This window comes from Notolabrus celidotus, chromosome 24, assembly GCF_009762535.1.
Source record: "Notolabrus celidotus isolate fNotCel1 chromosome 24, fNotCel1.pri, whole genome shotgun sequence".
Lineage (NCBI taxonomy): Eukaryota > Metazoa > Chordata > Actinopteri > Labriformes > Labridae > Notolabrus > Notolabrus celidotus.
The window spans coordinates 4365728-4387661 of NC_048295.1; the positions used below are offsets into that span (position 1 = coordinate 4365728).

At 47.2% G+C, this 21934-nt stretch overlaps 1 protein-coding gene across 10 annotated transcripts in view; it reads right to left on the minus strand.

Moving 5' to 3' along the window:
- Window positions 1-238: 238 nt before the first annotated feature.
- map4k4 (mitogen-activated protein kinase kinase kinase kinase 4) overlaps window positions 239-21934 on the minus strand; it is a 33796-nt gene continuing 12100 nt past the window's right edge. For 2 of the 10 annotated variants that reach the window (XM_034677339.1, XM_034677340.1), the window contains 29 exons: window positions 21251-21307; window positions 18043-18168; window positions 17755-17865; window positions 17576-17666; window positions 17200-17330; window positions 17028-17082; window positions 16874-16952; window positions 16238-16413; window positions 16073-16145; window positions 15222-15432; window positions 14976-15137; window positions 14729-14815; window positions 12712-12864; window positions 11369-11659; window positions 10993-11093; window positions 10638-10765; window positions 9858-9952; window positions 7997-8175; window positions 7748-7877; window positions 7121-7426; window positions 5375-5492; window positions 5123-5293; window positions 4896-5039; window positions 4670-4804; window positions 4479-4579; window positions 4247-4396; window positions 3985-4144; window positions 3743-3882; window positions 239-3394 (listed from right to left, as the gene is read on the minus strand). In XM_034677339.1, coding sequence (XP_034533230.1) covers window positions 3311-3394; window positions 3743-3882; window positions 3985-4144; window positions 4247-4396; window positions 4479-4579; window positions 4670-4804; window positions 4896-5039; window positions 5123-5293; window positions 5375-5492; window positions 7121-7426; window positions 7748-7877; window positions 7997-8175; window positions 9858-9952; window positions 10638-10765; window positions 10993-11093; window positions 11369-11659; window positions 12712-12864; window positions 14729-14815; window positions 14976-15137; window positions 15222-15432; window positions 16073-16145; window positions 16238-16413; window positions 16874-16952; window positions 17028-17082; window positions 17200-17330; window positions 17576-17666; window positions 17755-17865; window positions 18043-18168; window positions 21251-21307 — 3945 coding nt within the window. In that variant the 3' untranslated portion in view covers window positions 239-3310. Of the gene's footprint in view, window positions 3395-3742; window positions 3883-3984; window positions 4145-4246; window positions 4397-4478; window positions 4580-4669; window positions 4805-4895; window positions 5040-5122; window positions 5294-5374; window positions 5493-7120; window positions 7427-7747; window positions 7878-7996; window positions 8176-9857; window positions 9953-10625; window positions 10766-10992; window positions 11094-11368; window positions 11660-12711; window positions 12865-14002; window positions 14510-14728; window positions 14816-14975; window positions 15138-15221; window positions 15433-16072; window positions 16146-16237; window positions 16414-16873; window positions 16953-17027; window positions 17083-17199; window positions 17331-17575; window positions 17667-17754; window positions 17866-18042; window positions 18169-21250; window positions 21308-21934 lie in introns of all 10 variants that reach the window. The other 8 variants (XM_034677348.1, XM_034677338.1, XM_034677342.1 and 5 more) reach the window with 8 other exon arrangements.

The window sequence follows — 21934 nt, forward strand, 5'->3', positions numbered from 1 at the left end:
GTATTATGTATCTTAAGTTTTGATTCTCAATGAATAAAAAATGTAATCATTATAAAATAATGAAACATTTAGGTTTATTTGGATTTCTTCTTTATTTAGCTGCTTTAATGAAGGGAATCTATATATTTCTGCATCCTTTTTAAAGACTTCTTTGCCTTTGTTATGACTCTGCAAAATCAAACACAACACATGCATCAATCTGTAAGTCCATGTAAGATTAAAAATAACGACAGCACACTGTAAATTACTTCTGATTTTATTCAATGGAAAAAAAGACCTTCAGGAAAATACAGTAATTCCCATAGTACACACAGAGAGGACATAAATTAGAGAGGCATGGCAGAGAGACGTTTGAGGGGGAGGAGGGGGGGGGGGGGGGGGGGGGGACATGTCACCTGGCACCTGGGTGGTAGAAATCATGGGATCCACGCCGCCACGCGTCCAGGGGCACACTGTGCACGATGCAGGATGTATTAGGAGGGGGTGAAATCACACTCTAGACTTGTGTAATTCATAACGTGAGCGATGAAAAGTTGATTATTCCTGTACACAAACGTCTAAATCAAAGTACAAAAAGGGAATAATACAAAATACAAAAAACAGGGAGAAACTGCCCTCAAAATAAACCATAAATATTCATATCGATGCACATTGGTTTAACAAAACAATTGCTTCTGTAAACATTTCAACATAAGGTGTGCATTACAATTTAAAAACCACTGCAGTCGCATACTTATCCGAAGGTTACATGATAAAAACTGCAGAAACAAGACTAAAAACTAAACCAGAGTTTAAAATATGCCCCTTTATGGCCGTCTGAAGTGGTTTCTTAACACTGCTTTTAGAACGAGTGACTCTACGCCTTCTCCGCAGACAGTGAATGCATCGTTTCACCTGGGACAGTGAAGGCAACATCTCTACAGAGAGCAGGGTGTAAGAGTTACGACGGGACGGGGGCGAGGGGTCCTGATGTTGATTTTGATCGATCGTACATGCACGTAGCTGCAGAGTGGATTCAACAGAGGAGGAGGAGGAGGAGGAGGAGGAGGAGGAGGAGGAGGAGGAGGAGGAGGAGGAGGAGGAGGAGGAGGGGGAGGAGGAGGAGGAGGAGTGTTTGGGTTTTTATCATCGTTTAGTTTTGAAGTGAATGGAAAAGGAAGATTAAAAACAGAGAATGATCCAGTTTGACGTCTGCACTGAAGCTCTAAACGTCAAACAGAGGTCCAGTATTGAATCACACGGCTGGTTTAGACTCATATTCCTACAAACGTCACTAGAAAACCTAAAAACCTTAATGCAGGGTCGGAGTGGAGATCCTTGTAAGGCAACTGTAAAGAGATGAATGATTGTAGATGTGACACCGGGCTTCAAATCCTCTCTTTGCATACCGCCTATGTTCCCTTTACCGTCACTTCCATGCTACCTGAACGGCCACCTGCTGACTCTGCTAATTCACAGTTTGTTCTAGCCCTACCTGTTAAAGGAGAAATCCACCTCCGGGCAGAGGATGCTGCTCACATTTCGGGGTGTTTGTGTGTTTTTGTATCCAGTAGAGAGAAAGAAGAGTCTGCATGATGACAGAGTTATGATGATAAGGTGGATTTGTCCTTTAAAACTCATCTATGGGTGCGTCTGCATTCTGATACCAGAGAGCTAAAGAAGCAGGAAGAATCAGAGCTCTGCACTGAGTCCGGTTTCATGTGTTGCTGAACTGTGCACCAAGCACATGTGCACCTTTGTTTTCCTCGTCATCGTCACTCAAAGCTAGATCCTGATACAAAGACAGCTGAACCGGCCGTGTTTGATCATGTTTGATGATGCAGTCTGAGACGTCTTGGTGCAGACGAGGACGTGCATGAGCTGTTTTCTGCAGCTGGACAAAGTCGAGATATATCTAGCAGAGCTGTATCGATTTAGGATTACAGTTGATGCAGCTGATTTGGGATCAAGACCGATTTCTTAACATGAGCTTTTATTGCTTTTATGAGCTTATTTAAGTAAATCTTGCACTGGTTTTGAGAAAAGACGACTTCCAGATGATTTTTAAAGAAGTTTTGCAGGATTATAACTCACATCCTTATTGATCTTAATTAAAGGATGTTTTTTTAATGCATTCAAGAGAGTAAAAGCATCTGATTGAAGCTCAGTAGGCGAGTGTATGTCTGGTTGAGCCCGATAGATATCAAGAATTTGAAGACTGATTGTACGAAAGGAAACCAGGCAGTTCAGGCTTTTAAAAAAGTCAATTTCTTCATCGGTTTTACAGAAATTTGATGATGCTCTGACGCTCTGGGCTGCCCTCTGCTGGACAGACTGTGTAATGACATGACCTCGAATCAGGATCTAAGATTTGGAGATGTATATGAAGGAAGACGAGCGTGCAAACTGAGATTAAACCTCCTCTGACTCAGCTTCATGACTCAGAGGAGGTTTGTTATCCGACGTCATGATCCTTCCTGCTTTCAAGTGTCCTCGTCCTCTGCTGTATTTATGCGCAGCGAGTCACATACAAAATATACAGTGTCTGAAAAACGGGGGGGGCTAATCTGTGTGGAGAACACCAAAGCAACATGCTGCCATGAACAGGGCTACATCTGTCCGACTTCACCTACAGTACGTGAGGCATGTAGTTAGTATGTACAAGCTGATATCCAGTACCCTGTCGTCATGAAGATATCAAGAAAAGGTCCCTTAAAAAAATCTTCACTTTAAGGAGGAGAAGGCAAAAAAGTGAAGACACAGAGGCAGATTTACACGTCAGGCGTTATTAAAGGAGGGTGGCTGTGAGCTAAGTGTTAATTGAAATCTACGTGAAAGAGGAAGAGGAGTTACCTGAACAGAACCTGGACTAAACACACGGACAGTATTCGCCTTCTCCGATACAGCAACGGGCGCGTTTAGCCAGGAGTCGTCAGTCATTCACATGCTCAGTGTTCCTCCGGTCACACACATACACGATGCAAAGTTTTACTATGACACATAAAGATTTACCATCAACAGGCGACAGACCCCACGCTCTGCAGAAGAAGAGGAGGAGGAGGAGGAAGAGGAGGAGGAGTAGGGGGGTCGGCTCGAAAGGTTAAGGTGAAAAAACCTGGAGGGGTTGTGTTGTTCGTCCCCTGAAACACACACACACACACACACCAATCCCTCGCTTCTTTCAGGATCTCAGTCCAATCCGATGTTTGCACCGAAGACACGCTGCTCAGGCTCTTCAGGCGCTCTCTCTTCTTCATCGATGGAGGTCAAAGTCACAATCGTCTTCTGTTGGTCTCTGCTAAAGGTGTGGTCGTCGTCGTCATCGCGGCGGCTACCAGCTCATGAGGGAGGTGCGGCCCAGGGTCATGAAGTACACCTGACTGGCTCCTCCTTGGCGCACAGAGGCGAAGAAGACCTGAGGAGAGGAAGACGAGATGAATCCTAATGAAAGCACAACTCACAAAACAAACATCATGATGTCGTGATGAAGACTTGAAGCTACAGATTGAGATCATAAACTCATGAAGAAAGTGTTCACAGGGGGAATTAATCAAGAAGAAGTGTGCACATGTTCTCAGAGACTGCTGCAAGTGCAAGAGGAGGCGCCCTCTAGTGGCAGGTTAAAACACTTCTGCTGCAGCTTCACCTGAAAAGCTGTGCCAACTTTTTTAGATCTCACTATTCATTCATTTATTTGTTTTATTTTATTTTGGATGCATGGGAGGATGTGGATCGTGTCGGTTATATCGTCCCTCGCTCTTACCTTGTCGTTCCTCTCACAAAGGAACTTGAGTCTCTGGGCCCTCTTGTGCATGAAGACGCCGTCCAGGTGTCCAGTCTCCACCGAGCGGATCTCTATAGCCTTCTCGCCCCAGCCCATGATCTGGTTTGACCTAATGTAGGCTGCAGACACACACAGGGACACCACATCAGTAAGTGAAACCCTTGAAGGACACACAGAGCTTTCCAGAGGAGTTTTGTTTGGTGTGTTTTGGCGTCACTCACCCACTGAAGTTGGCATCTCTCCCCACTGCAGCACCACGTCCTTTGTGATGCGCCCGTAGGTGTTGACGTAGACGCCCTCGTCCTCGTAACAAACCAGCAGCTCAATCCCGTCAGTGTTTGGCAAAATGATGATGGCGTGGCACTGGATGCTGGTCTGGATCTGCGAGAGAGAGAGAGAGAACAGGTAGGGGTTAAAAGATGACAAAGAAGGACGTGATGGAGAGGAGTGTGAGCGACAGTGAAGGTGAAGGTGAGCGCTTACATGTGTGGGCAGGTAGATGTCGTAAACAGCACCAGAGTCCACATCCACAGCATGGAAGCCTGAGCAGGAGCCATAGATGACCTTTAACCTCTGACCCTCCTCCACTGTCAGGTCCACCAGCAGAGGCTTGTGCACCAGGTCACCGAAAGACTGAAGAAGAAGAAGAAACGAGTGAGCCAAATCAAACTGAGCGTGTTTGTTCAGTGCGATCAGAGTGGCGACGCGGTCTCACCTTAAAGGCCATGAACTTGTGGTACGGTTTTGGAGCCCAGGCGTAAACCTCCACGGCGTTCTTCAAGGCCAGCACCAAGAACTTAATCCTCTCGTACTTGACTGGAGATAAAAACAGAGATGAGTCGTTGCGATGTTTGTGTTTGTGTCTTTGTGGTGCAGCAGTGTGAGGCGACAGATTGAGACACGTACCGACTTTATAGTGGACACAACCCTCCAGGTCGCCCACGTTGACCCAACCCTGCTTCTTCTCCACCTCAGGGTCATTGTGCAAAATCTTGTTCCTCAGCCACGACAGGTAGTACACCCTCAGCTTGTTCTTTTTACCTGCGGGAGGAGGAGGACGCATGTTTCATCGCTGCAGAAGAAAAACCTTCCTCTCCATCTAGACCTCATTCAAGGGCGGGGTCTTTCCTACCTGATATGGTGACCAGGACGTTCAGCCCCTCCAGGACATCCATCTGCTGGATGCGTCGTCTGTTGATCAGCGGGTAGACCTTCCCCTGCCCGCTCCGGTCCAGCAGCATCAGACCGCTCTCCGTCCCCACCAGCAGGTTCACTCCTGCAGCAGACGAGCGTTTCAATAACTCACAGGAAAGAGGAGGAAGTTCATGACAAGTGAGGGTTCATGTTCTTCATTCTTACCCCAGAGTGCGGCACACAGGATCTCAGAGTTGAACCTCTTCTTGTACTTGCGGATCTCTGGCGTGTCGCTCGGCGGGCGCGTGTTCACCGGGTTGACGTTGACCACCGAGCCTTTGCGAGACGCCTCGGCCCTCAGCGGGTCCGCCAGACGGCCATCCTGCCCGAACGCTGCTGCAGCGATAAAGAGGATAAAAGCTCAGACTCAGGTTTCCAACATGTCTCAGTTTAAAGTCTCATCGTCGTTAAACTTACCCATGTTGTTGAGCGAGCTGCCGCTGGATGGAGAGACTTGGAGAAGACGAGGGTCGATGAAGGGAGTGAAGGAGGAGGAAGACTTGTGTTTGGATATGGAGCTGCTTTCTGACTGGGACTGGAAGAGAATCAGACACATTTAGAAGAAACACTTACAGGTGTTTGATTCTTAACCTGGGCGTTTATTTGACATATTCAGGGTTTATAAGACGAACAGGGACGCCAAGGTTTAGGATGCTCTGGTGGATTAACTGAGCCAGGATCAAAGTGGACTACTCTGTAGGTTACTGCTGTTTGATCAGCTCTTTTTCCTCACAGCAGTGTGGTAAAAATCGAGTCCTAAAAGCCTAAAATATGTCAAAGTGTTGCGCCCAGAGCTGTCCTTCAAACAAAACCAGAGATGAATCAAACATTTTGAAGACATAAAAACTCCAAAAGCAAAGCTGGCACTGCAGATCAAGTTTGATAACACATGAAGAGGATCAAAAAGATGATGAGTGGTGATGTTAGTTGTTTAGAAAAGATGCTGGAGAGGAAAAACCGTGAAGAAATGTGCCAAAGGAAACAAGTGTTAGGGGAGAAAGTTGCTCTGCTGTTCGAACGCTGCTACTCGCATGCCGTCACCAAAACCTACGATGTTACATGTGCAGAGAGATTCCTTCTGCCCTGGTTTAGTTTCCTCCATGCAGTGACCCCGTTCTACCACCAGGAGGCACCAGTGTTAGCAGAGAGAGGGTGCAGACAGAGCAGAGGAGGCAGGTGAGGTGTCAGCCGGGCCAGCAGGGGGCAGCGGTGAGACAGAGTGAAGCAGAGGAAGGGGAAGGAGAGAGGCTCTGACAAACAACTGAGGATGGATGATGAATATTTACGGGCTTAGAGACGAAGGAGTGATTGATTAGGATGCAAACTATACCAAATACTTCTAGAAATTTAAAATAATTAAACACTTAAAGGGGATTTGTTGTTTTATCAGAGCACTATTTTGCAGAATCATGCACAAAACTTTCATCGCCTTTTGCAGAAGTCACGAGACATTTTTCGTCTAAAGCGTGATCCTTCAGCGGTGAATTAACCTCCATAAAGTGCTCGTCTTTGACACCGACATACTCAGATTGCTGTTTTGAATGTCTCATATTACAGACAGGATCCCTGCGTGGACACATTCTGCTTACGTGCTCCTTTTTTTCAAAACTAGATCCCACTTTCATCCAATCCTGCAGACTTTGCTGACAGAAACAGTCATCTAAATCTGCAGGATGTGAGAGTTTAAAATCTCCTGCTGCAGGTTTGTTTTCGTTTTGTGACTCATGTTCTAATTTGGCTCTAACATCATATTTATGAAGCACACGGGGACTCAAAATGCAACAATCAGACAAGAAGCTCCTTTTAAATCACATTTTCTGGAATGGAAGAGCTCTGATGTCTGCAGGATGCCTTTCTGTGTTGTTGTCAGGCAGATTTAAAACAATCTGAGCCTGTCAGAGTGAGGAACGAGCACTTTTAGGGGACATACTTTGAAGCCCTTGCAGCCTGTTTAGCAGCTACTGCAGCTTTACACCTCTGAATGTATTAAAAACTAAATGTTAGGGGTTTGAAAATGCATTTCAATCTCAAAGAATAATCTCAAAGGAGTACAAACTAAAATAAAAACTGCTCTTTAATCGTCTTCCTGCACGTCTAAGCCCGTATACTTTGCCTCAGTCCGCTCCTCGGTTGTTTGTCTCGGAGGTGTGAGGGGTGACATACCTCTATGGCAGTGAACGAGTCCAGGGAGGTCTGTGGGGACATGGCAGGACTGGGATGGCAAGATGATGAAGGGAAGGATGGAGAGGAGGAGGAGAAGGAGGGGATGTTTGTGGATGAGGAAGGGGAGTGATGGCTCTGCTGGATAAGGTCTGGCAGGTGGTGTATTCGGCCGGCAAAGCCGTTTTTCTCCGGCAGACTGTGCCCGGGGGGTGGGGGCTGGCCGTGGCCGTGACCAGCCGAGGAAGAGGAGGAGGAGGAGGAGGAGGAGGATGAGAGACTGACCAGCCGCTTTATTTCAGCGGTGCTCTGGAAGCAAGAACAGGCAAACTTGGGGTTGAGCAAGCAGGTGGAGAAAAGAGGGAGAGGAGTGTTTGGCTGCTACGCTGCTCTTCTCAAACTAACTGAGTCATCGTCAAACTAAACAACACGGAGGGAAAGATGATGAAGGGATCAACAAAACTGAAACTACAAACAGAAAAAGGACATTTTTTATGAATGACACACAAACAGAAACCTGCAATTCTTCTAAAGGCCAGCAGGGGGCCTCGTCCAGAGTCTAGGAGAAACTAGGCCAACATTTTGTGGTTAAATTAAAAAGTCAACAGTCTCTTCCGTTCCTCCTCTTACCTGTCTGATGACCAGCGTGCCGTCCTTGGAGGGCGTCATGGCCTGGTCGCTCTCAGAGTCTTCCACCAGCATAGTCTTCGCCGACTCGGTCTCGCCGTTGCTCTGCCTCCTGCGGAAGCCATGGGAATATCTGACGTCCGCAACCAGACGGGCGTTAACACTCATGCAGAGAAGCCGTGCAGCTAACATGACACAGACGAAAAACAAAGTATAATCATGACATTCAGCCGCAGCTTGAGGTCCACCTACCCAGCTCGGGAGTCCTCGGCTCCAGAGGTGGACTCCTCTCCGGCCTCCTGGTCCACCTCCTCGTCGTCTTCTTCGTCGGTGGTGCCCGAGTCTTCGCTGGAGGAGGAGTAGTCGGTGACTTTGTGGGGAGGCTTCACGTCGTCGACGGCGCGGAGCTCCTTCGCCAGAGCCGTGAGGTCCTGAGAGGAGGAGCGGAGGAGAGGTTTCAGAAAGACAGGAACACTCAGGCAGTATGTAGAACTCACGTCCGTTGAGTCGGATCAATGCAGAAGTATAAACCAGGCTGAAGTCGTGCACTCTCTCATTAACTCTTTTATCAGCGATTGGTGGAAAAAATCAGTCACATGCTGAATATCTGCCAAGGCTGATATCAGTCCATCCTCAGAACACATTATTTTGCTCATGGGATCTCCTTTGTATCTTTAATTGACTCTGGTGATGTTCTTTGTATGCTTTCTTCCTCAGCCTCTCTGAAAAGGTTGGACTCAGTGTCCCATGCTGTATTGCGGTTTGTTTCTGGTCTAGGAGTCCTCATACCTCACTGTATCTTGTATGAAAAGGTAGGCTTGTCCTACTTACACAACAGAAGGATGGAGCATTGGTATGTCTTTCTTTATAAGTCCGTACTCCATGTGCTGCCGTCTTATTTATGCTCTTTATTGACTCCTAAAGTGGCTGTAATCTTCAGTCCAATGGACAAATTCTTTTTGTCATTCCTCGGACTCACTCTGTTTTTGGTAAAAGTGCTTTAAATGTTTCTGCTCCCTCATCCTGGTCTGAGCTTCAAGCTCACCTAAAACTGGATTCTTTAAATAAGGATCATCTGATCAGCTTGTGCACATGTTTTAAAGCTTAACATTGCTAACTTATTAAGATAATAATTTAAAGAGACTTTGTATCCCAGTGGGAATATTCCTGGTAAAATAAAGGTTAACAAAATAAACAAATAAATCTCTTCCTCTCCAAACAAACTTGCAAAAGAAACTGCACAAAGCAGATAACGATAAAATTCAGTGTCTCTCAGATGACGTCTGATTAAAGATGTGAATCACTGAGAAAGAAGGCAGCTGGGAAACTTATATTTTTGCAAGTTATTAGAGCCTAAGAGAGAAGGGAGAAGAGAGCAAACATCTGAGCTAAATTATTCCAATTTTGCCAAAATGAGAATAGAGCAATGCAGAAAAGATTTGCAACCTTCATCAGGCTTTAATCTCAGCTCATTAAAGTTCTCTGAGTCGTTGTTTGGAGAATCTATTATTCCATAGATCAGAGCGAAATCCTCCAGAGTCCCTGTCCTGAACCGCTGTGCCCTCGGCTTGTTCTCCCTTGCAGACTCTTAATAACGCCGTTTGTTAGGTCAGTGTGGAGCAAGAGAGGGAGGAGAGATACTTCCTGACATTCTCAACCGAGCAAATGAGCCGCGGTTTATCCAGCGACAAAGCCAGGTGAGATTAGGAGCCGCTCTGACAAGTGCAAATAAACAGGAGGCGTGTGTTTGCATTCAAATGTGGCTGCATTCAAATCCAGGCTGCAGGGAGTTAACCGTTCATGTGCCGTGTTCATGTCAGGCGGTAAAGTGAGGAAAGAGCAGGCAAGAGGAGAGCGGGATACAGGCAGGACTCCTCACAGAGCACAGGAGGGAGAGTTTAAATCTGTGGTCACATGATGCAATGAGAGGAGCGATTGTGCAAGCAAAGCATCGGTGCAATTCAAGAAGCTTACCGCGTCACCCTAAGAGGGTCCCCAACAATCAGGTTGCACACACCAGGTGGTGGAACAATAAGAGTCAGAGAAAGAGAGACAGTTTTCACCCGTTCAGCATCAATTGATTCAACAGAGAGGTTTGTGATGGAGGACTTACGGCTGGTCGAGTCGGCCGGGCGAGGTTCTTATCATCAGGCTTTTTGGGGACGTTGTCGGGCCGCTGGAGAGGGGATCCTTCAGATTTGGAGGAAGCTTTGAGGGGACAAGAGGAGGCAGCGTTAAGGGTTGGACTTGAATTTTTGGGGTTGCTCTTGCAATGCAGCAGCTTTAAAACAGGCAGTAATGGCTGCAAGATGAGCTTTAATTTATCACTGATGAGCATCGAACAAACTGAAATATCCACCTGGAACATAAAACTAGCTTTCTGTGTCACATTAATGCTTCTTTTGCATGAAAAATAAGATGTAAATCCCTCAAATGAAGGCTGTAGCAGACAAGACATTCTTATAATCTGCAGGGTGAAATCAGGGGAGCCTAGGTTTGACTTTTGGTTGATTAAAAAGATCTGGATCACGTCTGAAAGGTCGTACCTCTCCGTTATATTTCCAACCTTTTTTATTAAGCACATATGCTTTTGATTGGGCACATTTATCTGGAACTACAGCTGTATTCTGCACCCTGCTGCTCTCTGTTTCTGCGTGTCTTTGCATCAAACTTCAGGCTCCTTCTTGTCCAGCACACTGCAACAATCTAATCCCCCGTCAAGAACTAAGACAGAAACCATCTGTCTGTTTTTCTATCTGACTAAAATAAGAGCCAAATTCTAGAAGACTTAAACACCACGATGATGAGGAGGAATGTTGTCGCAGTAGTTTTTCGGAGATGATCGTGTTAAGAGTGAGTGAAACGTGGCCGAGTACAGTACCAGGGGACTCACAGCGTGGCCTGAAGCGGTCACCGGGACTGGCCTGAGAGCTGGAGTTGGAGGAGCCGGACGAGCTGCCGCTGCCGGGGCGAGGCTGCAGCTTCTCCACGCGGTCCCACAGGGGGCGCTGCTCCACGTTGCTGCGAGAGAGGCAGGAAATACAAGGTAAACGACTTGAGCTAAACATGCAGGTGTGACCTGTAGATATTGGTTATCTGTCACCAAGTCTTCTTAAGATGCAGAGACGATTTATCACACAATATTCATGTTCAAATCTGCAGATCATTCTTTGTAGTTTTTGCAAAATACTTCTTTTAGCGACGCATCAACGCTCTTTAATCCAGAGTTTTGAGGCGTCTTGACATACCTCCCGGCGTTCCTCTGTCCGCCCTGGTTCCCGGGCTGTGACGGCAGAGGAGACTCTCGGCGCGACAGAACTGGAGACCTGGAGGTCGTCCTCACCGGGACCTGATGAAAACAGATACAGAGATCGTGAAAATGAAACTTCAGGACTCCTGTGTTGCTGCAGAATCAGAAATGAAAGTCTGAATACACTCCAGACGGATATGTAGTCCAGAGAGATCATGTTGGAGCAAAGTTTTAGTCTGAGAAATCCAACCCTGTTCATGTCAAAGTGTTCATGTTGATGTAAAATGAAAAACAACAACAGCACGGCAAGCAGACACACACAGAAGGGTCGATGAGTGAATGATGGAGAGGATGGGGAGGGGAGGGGACCTTACCTTCGGAGGCACCTCCTCACTGCTGCCCTGGTGCTCGAGTCTATGAGGGTGGTGGAGGGGAGGTTGGGGCTGGGGGTCAGTGCGTGCGGGCGATGGGTGGTGGTGGTGTTGGTGATGGTGGGGGTCCTGGGAGCGCAGGTGGAGTTGTGCAAAGTTAGAGGTCACGCCGCCGCCGCCGCCGCCGCCAGCGGTCTCGCTGAAGGACTGGGAGCGAGCGACGGGCGGAACAGGAGGAGGAGAGGGGGCGGCGCTGTTGCTGCTTTTAAGAGCAGCCAGGTGGGACCACTGGACCTTTTGAGGGGTGAGGGAGGGGGGAGACAAGAGGAGGGGGAGGGGAGGGGAGGGAAGGGTTGGGGGGAAGGGAAGGGAAGGGAAGGGAGGTGAAACAAGCAGACAACACAGTGAGACATGAGGGAAGATGTGCGTGGTTTCTCTCATTCATGTGTTTAAAGATTATTCACATGCAGACAAACATGAAGATGTGTGTGTTTGGGCTTCATGCAGATGTTACAGGGAGAGATGCTGCAGCTGTGACTGCAGAAATCTGACAACACAGGTCTTATTCTGAATCAGGGCGGGGGATGGAGGCTTGAAGTTTTTATGCAGAATGTTTCCCTGATTAGGACAGTCAGATAAAGAGTTCTCCAGATTTCTTACACTTTGCTTAATTTGCACAAAACTCTGATTTATAACCTGCTTATCACTGAGCTTTAGAGGTGCTACTCCACCAGAACTACCATGTTGTTTTGTACAATGCAATACCTAACAGGAAAGCAGAGTCTGACCGCAGTGCCAACATGTACCAGGATGCATCACTTACGAGCAACTGCAGCATCTTAAGATGTTTGAAATTACTCAAATACTGAAAATCTGAGTCAGACGTAAAACTGGGAACTGATATCTCTTCCGTGAAATCCTCTGCGGTCGATTTACCTCTTACATTTGATCTCCAGCAGTGCCTACATGCTCTGCAGGTGATCAGAGATGCAGAGAGAGGCTCTCCTGTTGATGCATTGACGTCATTCTGCACTCCTACAAACTTTGATGCTACTAACCAGAAAGAGAAACAGCAGGAGGCGGGGCAGGACACCTCATAGTGTGTATAAGGTGAGGAAATCTGTGTGTGTGTGTGTGTGTGTGTGTGTGTGTGCAGGAGGGATGTAACAACTGAATAAAAGTAATGTGAGCATGTGTAAACACAAACTACAAGAAGAAGACATCAGAGTCCAACTGTGTGAGAGTCTGTTTACAGTCGGAGTCCACAAACCCAGCAGAGAGAAAGGAGGAGGAAGAAAAGGTCAAAAGAGGAGGAAGGAAGGAGGGAGGGAGGAAGGAGGAGTTACCTGAGGCTCCATTGGCCGGTGCATGGCGGAGGCCTCGTTGGAGGAGCCGCCGTTGGAGAACGGTTCAGAGGAGCGGGGAGGCAGAGGGGGCTGCTTGGTAGGAGGGGCGGTCTGAGGGGAGCCCTGAATGTTCTTACGGTACCGCTCGTCGGCCTGGGATGAGGGACAGGAACGGGACAGAGGAGTAAAGACCAGACCAGGGGGATGCAGAACAAGTAGAAGGGGACCACTTCTAGAACTGTGCAGGGAGTGACTTCTGGCTTTTTAAAGATCCTGCGAGGACTTTTAGCACACTTTGAATTAGACTTATATTAATACTGATGCCTCTTTATGGCCTACAGAAGACTGATTGTTTCTTTGTGCATAAATGAAGTGCAGATTTGCAACACGCAGATAAAATGGCGCTTTTAAAATGTTTCTATTCACATGATTCACAGTGAGTTGGATTTCAGACTTCATAATGTATCACAGAAGATAAACAAAGAGATAAATTGTGCTGTCCTGTCCACAAGAGTTGCAAAATTGACACAACACACCCAGTGAAGTCCCCAAAGGAGCTTTAAATCAAAATCTGGACATTCCTTAAATTAAACTTTAAAAAAAGTGATTTCAATTGAAGTTTATAGAGGAAGAAGCTATGATTTGAAGCCAGATTTAGCTTCTACTTTTGGATAATTTAGCTGAAATAAATGGTTCCCCTTTTGTATTTTTACTTTTAGATTAATGTCCTTTGGGAGCTGTTTTTCAAGCACAGAAACCTGCACATATAACACATATAAAATACAATAACATCAAACATGCTCGGAGCCCGTTGGAGGCACAGACGCAGGAACATGTGCACGGACAGAGGTGCAGGTAACCCTGGAAAGATCTGTGTTAAAGACTCTGCTGCTGACGGGAAACATTGCTCAGGAGTCCTGCATGTTAGTCTGGGCCTCAGCCATCGACATGCATGGCCCAATCCACACATAGTGAGAGTCACGACAGCCATGTTACAGAGTGATATCACAGATCAGCCATTTAAGATCAGGAGGGAGGAATAACGTGTCAGGATATAAAAGATGAGAGCTCACGTTAACAAGACTTAATAACCTTTATAATACCTGCTATGTTTTCATTCAGAGTCCGGCTAACGCTGCCTGCATTGGGACTAATTTGCATCCAAAGTAGAGATTATATTTCGACTGTTTGAGCGAAAGAGTGTTTGCAGCTCACGCCGAAAACAAGCAAGAAGAAGAAGAAGCTGGAAAGAGCAGGCAGCAGGGTCGGCAGAGCCACGGAGGAGGTTCACCTCTCTGACAGGCTGAGGAGGATGACTGACAGCCTCAGCGGGCCTGTCGGGCTCCAAACTTTCTGCCTGGGGAGGGTCAGAGTCAGGGGGGGTTTCAGTCTGAGGGGGGCTGGGAGAGTCTGGGATCTGGTTAGGACATGTCTCATCAGAGTCGGTCTTTTCTGCAGCTGAAGCCTGCGGCTTAAAGCTATCTGAGTTTGCCGTCTGAGTGGAGGGACCTGAGTCGGGAGTCTGAGGCGCCGCAGAGAGGACTCTGTCAGGTGGCAGGGTGGAGGTCTGTGGAGGTTTGTTCTGGTCTGAGGGGGGTTTGGTCTTGTCGCCAGGCTGCTGTTTGGGTTCGTGCTGCAGCGACAGCAGGTACGCCTGCTCCTGCTGCAGACGCTTGTGGAGCCGCTCGGCCTTGCGCTGCTCCTCGAGCTCCCGCCACTTGAACTCCTGTTGCAGAGTGTGGGGTTGATTCAAGGTGGTCAAAAGAGACGGGAGAGCTGGCGGCCTGCGTTTGCCTGACTGAAAGCAGTGCCACCTTTTAATTCCTGTCCTCAAAACACATTCATACACAAACACTTTGCCAGAAAACACAGCCTCATTTACCTGTTTGCATTCCAGATAAATCACGTTAAACGCCATATTTAAATAGTTTGAAAATCAGGCTAAAAAGACAAATTTTAGCTCTTAGAATATTCATCTTAAAAACATGAAATCTGTGTTTTAATTTGTGTAACTGACCAGCAGCATGGCCTGTTCACGCAGCAGCTGTTCTTGCAGCATCTCCAGGTGCCTCTGCTCCTCCTCCAGCTGACGCCTGATGTACTCCTGTAAATCAAAGCAGAGGAGGCGGGATCATGAGTGCACGCCCAATGAGAGAGAATACAAGGTGCTCTAACTCCTCTGCATCTATTTATGATTTTATGAAGTTTTGCAAGAAACAGGTGCAACTTGACTTCACTCCAAGTAAAGATATTTCAACTCTAACCTGCTCACGATCATTCCTCCTCTTCTCGTCTTCAGACCGCCGTCGCTCCTCCTCTTCTTTACGCCTACGATCCATCTCCTCGATGCGCCTCTTCTCCTCTTGCTCGCGGCGACGCTGCTCTCGCTCCTGCTGCCTCCTCATCTCACGCTCACGTCGTTGTTGCTGTGGACGCAGACGGTGGATTCAGTCAATCCAGGAGCATCTCATAAGAGCTCTCGGTGATTAAGAATGAAGAACGACCCTCACCTCCTCCAGCCGTCGTCTCTGCTCCTTCTGCTGCTCGATACGTTTCTGCCTCTCAGCCAGCAGTTGGCGCTTGTACTCCTCCTGCTCCCGGAGCTGCTGCTCCTGCAGGAGCTGTTGGCGACGCAGCGCCTCTGATCGCTCCTTGTTCTCCTGCTGCAGGCGGATGAAGTCACGGCGCAGGGTGGACTCACCGGGTACGTTAACGATGGAGCTGGACGGAAGGGGGAACCGGGACGTTAAAGTTAGACAAGAGAGGCGCAGGGTTTGAGTTGGTGCATCATTTTAGAGAGTGATCTTTAATGCATGAGCCCTTTTTTTTAAATATATTTTCAGTCTGACTTGTTACTTATTGTCTCAGAAAATCCTTCTTTGTGACGGCTCCTTCAAAACCTCTCAGGGCAGAGACGATCGCTGGGTACAGAGGAGCTTCTTTTAACTTAAACATTGCAGGTAGACATCTATTTGAAGAGCTGCCAGACCTCCAAAAATGGACGAATACAAAGTTATTTTGCAGATAACAGAGGTCATGTATCTACTCTTGCAACGACTGCCTACATAATTTGCATGACTTGTTTTGCATTCAGCAAATAAAGCAGAAGCAGCAACTCTGAGTTTTCACAGTAGAATTGGAGTAAGGAGGTGTAAAGCTCTGTTTTTTGAAGTGAGGTTGCAGACACAGAAATAAAATCTGGGCCTTAATGCAGCCAAAGAAAAGCTCTTCAAAAGGACGCAAGTGATCGAATGAAGAAGTGTCCCTTTGGCTGCAGGCTGAGGTAATCTGGAGGAGCATTTGTCACACTTTTTGTACCCAATAGTCGACCGAAAGCAGGTCAAACTAGAGTGACGTTTACCTTGGCTCGCCCTCCTGCTCTGGAGGATCTTCTTCCTCCTCCTCACTGCCACTGTATTCATACTCAGTCTCATCTGTAAGAAGGAAAGAAGAGGCAGAATATAAACACATAATTAAAGTTTTCTTTGACAGTGAAAAAGAAAAAGTAAAGTTAAGACAGACGTACCTTTCTCTCCTCTCTTCTTCTTGGTCCGATCGATGTGGTCTTTGAGCTGTATGCGGACCTGCCTCTCGTTGGGCTGGTCTCGGATGAACGGATGCTTCAGCAGCTGCTCCGTCGGGGGCCGCTGGGTGTAGTTCTTCACCAGACAGCCCTCAATGAAGCTGAAAAACTTTTTGGACCTGTGAGGATTGAGGGGGAAGAGTCAATGGAGGGAAACATCACATGACGTAGAGATGGAGAAGGAGGGGAGGGAGGGAGGGAGACGTATATAAAGAGACAGCGGGCGCCAGAGGAATTCTCCAGCCGTGACAGGACGGAGCACGTCGGAGGAGCTTGAGTAAAACGGACATTTCTGCAAACAAGCTCTGATTTCCAGTCCGAACAGCGCTCCCTTCCTGCCTCTGAAACAATCCTCGGCGTGACAACAGCCTCTGGTCTCTCCGTGTTAATGATGCTCATAAATGTGTACAGGCAACATTAAACCTTTTAACCGCTTAGACGCCGTGAAAACACGGGAATATGAGGCGCAGGGCGAGGGAATTATCATCACTGTTGCACCTGCTTCAGAGTTTGAATTAAAGGTGAGGAACAAGAGAAATGAAAGGAAGGTTGCACATAAAAACCATCCTCCACACTCACCATTTTTTAGATTTGAGCCTGGGCGGCGGGTTTCTTGGAATAAGGAAGAGTGCACGCATGGGGTGCATGTCGCAAAGTGCTGGAAGAGGAAGCACACATTAGATAATTCACAAAAAACGACTTGAAGGACTGTGAATGAGGAGAAACTACTCACGTGGTGCTCCTTCAGCCATCTCAATAGCTGTGATGCCACAAGACCACAAATCACTCTGCAGGAAAAGACAACGCCCAGTCAGCAAAACCACAACGAACGGACTTGTTCAGACGAAATCAGGTGCGATTACACCTGTTTCACATAACGGGAGGTTTGCTGGAGAGGTTCTTACTCTGTAATCGTACGTCGCGTCGGGGTTCTCGTCACAAGCGATGACCTCAGGAGCCATCCAGTAAGGAGTCCCGATGAAGGTGTTCCTCCGACCGACGGTCCGGTCCAGCTGAGCGCTCACACCGAAGTCGACTGCGTGGAGGAAGAAGAGTCAGGCTCAAGTGCCGTGCAACAAATGTGACCTTGCAGACTGAGACTATCTTTGCATGTCATCCGGAGTGAGATGGCTCTGATAAAGTCACTATCTGCACCAGACTGGAGGGAATCGATTGCGTGGTGTGTCAGACTGCAGGAGGAATGTCAGGTGGATCATAGCACCGTGTCCAAACCCCCTTCATCCATTTGCATCGCTCTCCTAACGAGCAGTAGAGACTCACCTAGTTTGACCTCAGCGTTCTCCGTCAGCAGCACGTTCTGACCCTTGATGTCTCGATGGATGACGTGGTGGGCGTGAAGGTGTGCGAGCCCCTGCAGAGAGAAGAGACACAGAGAATGAGTGAGTGTTAGGAAAGAGAGAGGAGGAGAGGGAAGGAGAGAAGGTGGATAGCGAGCTCACTCTGAGGATCTCTCTGGAGATGTAAGCGATCCAGTCCTCTTTCAGCTGGTTCCCCTTTGTGTTCTTCACCAGGTCTGTGATGGAACCGGCGCCACAGAACTCCATCACCAGCTGGAAAACAGAGAAAATGAACCATCAGAGGATGAATGTGTGACACCTATTAACTGTGCTCTTTCAGCGTTTTCAAATCTGGGTCCTATTTTTCATTTTTCTGGAACAAACAGTTTTTGAAATGCTCCTTTACGTCTCGAATCTGAATCTGGAAACTCTCTGAAAAACAAAACTCACCCAGAGCTGGTCGTCATGTCCCGGTGGGCTCTTCTTGATGAAGGCGCCGTAGTATGTGGCTATGTTCCGGTGGTGGGAGTACTTCTTCAGCATATTGATCTCCAGTTTAATTTCCTCCTCTTCATCCTTTAAAACAAACACACAGAAGTTACAGAGTGACAAAAACAAGATGTTTATCCGTCTTTATGATGAAACACAATCATAACAGTGAGGGTTTATGAGGCTTTAATCATCATTGGGGTTTAAGTGACATCTCATTTCACGTCTGAATCAATCCTCGTTCATATTTTGAGGTCAGAACGAGGGGACGACGCCCTGGTGTGGGTTTGTTCAGCGTGGCCTTATTCATCTTGAATGTAGGACTCTGAAACAATGTGCTATGAGTCGTCCGTCTACTGCAGAGTGATTCCTTTGTTTAGGGATTAATGATGCATGAGTGAGTCTCGCTGTGAGGTGACGTGTACAGTGGACATGCTTGTTAAAAATAAGTAGAGGTGCATGAGATCGATGTCAGACAGAAATGAGATGATCTGTTTTTAGAGTCTTAGAATCAAAGGCCTTCTTATTTAGCTGCAAAACCACAAAGAGTATCATCATACTGGGTGTTTTAGAGGACTATACCTTTAACAGTCAGTGCAACCTGAATCAAACAGTCCAGAGTACCATGATACAGTCTTGCAGATACCAAATGCAAGGATGTTGCAGCCTTTTAGTTTTGTATATTTCAACCTTGACCTTATTTGGCATGCAACTTTCTTCAAGGAAGTGTGCACTCTACCAATCAGACATGTTCAGCAATGCAGGCCCAGCCCCCAGAGTTCCTGAATCTTTGGAAAGTACTACACCAAAACAGGGGCTTTTCAAGAGAGGAGATTAACTACCCCAGGGACTAAATTTGAACCTGGTTCCAGCGATCGAAACGTGCACATTTCCTCAAAAGGCCTCTAGTTCCTGGGGAAAGTTCCTGCTGTTGAAAAGCACCTTCTGTCTGACCTTTCCTACACAGAAACAGCTCCCTCCCAAAACTTTTCACCTCCTTCATCTAGCCCCTGAAACAGGGCCCAGATTTAAAGACACAGTACCCCCTTTGATGCAGCGTGAAGTCTCTGCTGAATGTGCAAGTAAAGGCAGCAAATCTGTCAACGATCACATCTTGATAAAAAGGTCAGAACGAGCCGCGGTGCTTGCATCCAATAGCGACTTGACAATGATTAACAGTGACGGTGTAATTGAACACATGCAGGGATCAGCCTGTGTTCCTCTAAGGTTACAGAGCTCCTCCAATAGGAAGTACAGTGGGAGGAGGGAGCAGGAGGGAAAGGTGGGGGTGGCTGTGCAGCATTATCAATGCTGGTTACACTGTGTCGTGTTATTTCATGAAGCCAAACAGCGCTAACGGTGACGCTTTGAGCACCATCTTAAGTGAAACAGCAGTCGGTGTGGAAGCAGGCGGCAATACTGCTGCTGCATGACTCGTTTGAGTTGACGTAAGCCTTTCTGTTGTACACCGCGCACCCCCCCCTCCCCATCCTCCCTTTCCCATCCTCCCCCTCTCTCTGCTCTGCTGTGCAGCTGTTGGATTATCACACTCCCCGACTGAGAAAGCCTCGCTGCCACAAGTCAGGTGGGGAGGTGAGGGGAAGATGGACACGATCATATGGTGAGAGAGAGAGAGAGAGAGGAGGAGCTCTGTGAAACAAGAGCACGGAGGGTATGAGTGGAAAAATGTGTCAATGTAGAACCGACAGGGAAAAGAGGTTACTCATCTATGGTAGTAGGTCAACTAGGATATCTGTGCATTATGCCAGAAGATACAAGAATATAATACAGGCTGTCCCTCACTCTGACTAATTCAGGCCCTGAAACTTGAATATTTCAGTGACATCAGACTGGCGCTGCACAAAACTCCTACACTCTGTTCCTGCAACACTAATCTCAGTCTGAGATTACAGATAAGGTTGGACGCAAACAACGTGACGCATTGATTCGTCTGCAGGTTATAAAAATCGGGGTTAATGATCACGGTCATGGATTTTTACAACAGCACAGGTAAGTGTTTAAGGTGCACACACCCAATATTAGTCACTGTTGTGTCGAGTAGCATGAGACATGTGAGTCAAATGGACTTCCAGTAAGGGTGGCGTTCAGTCTTCTGCAGGAATATATCTTTAAATCCCTCAAATAAGTTTGTATCTTCCAGGAAAATGAGACGGTGGCGCTCAAATCCCAAACTTAAGGCTTCAGAAGTCCAGCCTGCAAAACCAACAGCGGATGTTTTTGCAGGCTGGAGGATACGTCTAATCTTTGCATGGAAATGTGTTGATAAAAAGATGTTGTTTGCATCATTAAAAAAAAAAAAAAAAGGGCTTGAGCTCAACAGAAAAATATCAGGATTAATTATGTTTCTCCTCCTTTCATTTGTCTTCTTTAATGCTGCATAATTTCTCCCTGAAACGACAGTAACGATGCAGCACCAGGTGTCCCAACACATGGCAAACAGGTTCAGCTCCAGCACATCCCTCTCATTAAACGGAAGCATCGCTGTCAATGAGTTAGCACACGTCTGGAGGGCACACCTTCTCCGGTAACGTCCTGTCACAGCAACAGGAAACGATTTTGCAATCCGGGTTACGCATGACAACAAATCAGGTGAGCGTGTCCCTCTGAGTCACAGTGACGTCAGGTGATGTGAGGAGTGGCGGGCGGGCAAGTCGGGGCAGACGGCTGAGTCAGGAGCCGCTTTACTGTCATGTTGATCAGAGTGCAGGTGGAGGTGACTGTTTGTGATCACACACTCCTTGCTCTGTCCTGTGTGTGTGTGTGTGTGTGTAGCAATGCGACTCTGCTTTGTGTTCATGTGTGCATCTGCAGACGGGACCTCTCACAGCTGGGCAGCCTGCTCAGCCGCTGAATGACGCACTTCACTCAATAAGCATCCTGTTGCCCGGACCCCTCCCCTGCTGTTTGTTACAGAGGGGGGCTCGTTACAAAGAAAGGCATTTTCTCCTCTTTGTAAGCTTGAAAACATTTAGACGTCAGATCGGATGGAATGTCTGCTCATTTTAATATCAACCAGACAAAAGCAAGTACATGCGAGTGCAGATTATTCTTCAGCTTACAAAATGAAGAAAACTGCATGTTTTAAGTTTGCAACGCATCTCTTGCAAACACTACTTTCCCCCTTTAATTAAAAACACTTCATGCTTACCTCTGTGACGTCCATGACTTTGATGGCAGCCAGCTGTCCAGTCTTGACGTGACGTCCCTGTGAGGAGACAAGAAAAGCAAGAGATGAGCATTCATTCACACAAAGCTTATTGTGCGCTTATCCGTCTTAACCGTCAACATGAGATGATTTATGAGCTCTGGAAGGTTGTGCATGTGCGCTTCCGTCAGATGGATGGTGTGCAATTAATGTTTTCCTCTCTTGATTCATGAGTGACGCTTCATGCATTCAGAATTTCACCCTGAAAGCTGCTTTCTGCAACTTTTAAACACTGGTTATTTCCTTAAAGCTTCTGTGAGGAGTGAAGAAATGCACAGAAGTTGATGTGAAGGCCTCTCAAGCATACTTCTGGATGTTAAAAAGACAGCAGGGTGATTTTTTTAATCTAAAAATCACTACAGAGAGGCTAGCCTGCATTCGCTTCCACTTTGCATAATGTCAGTCCCCACTCTCTAGGACTTACACGTGTGGTGTGCGCATAGAAGTGTGTCGCCAACCAAAAAGTGCAGTGCTCTTGATTGGCATGTTATTCAAACATGCAGTAACCCGTTTAAATCCCACAATGCATCACACTGGGGAGGTTTATTCCCTCTAAGTTATTATCAGGAGGTGCCTTAAACGCAGAAATAAATGTAGTAACTTGCTGCTTCTCCGCTTTGAATGGCT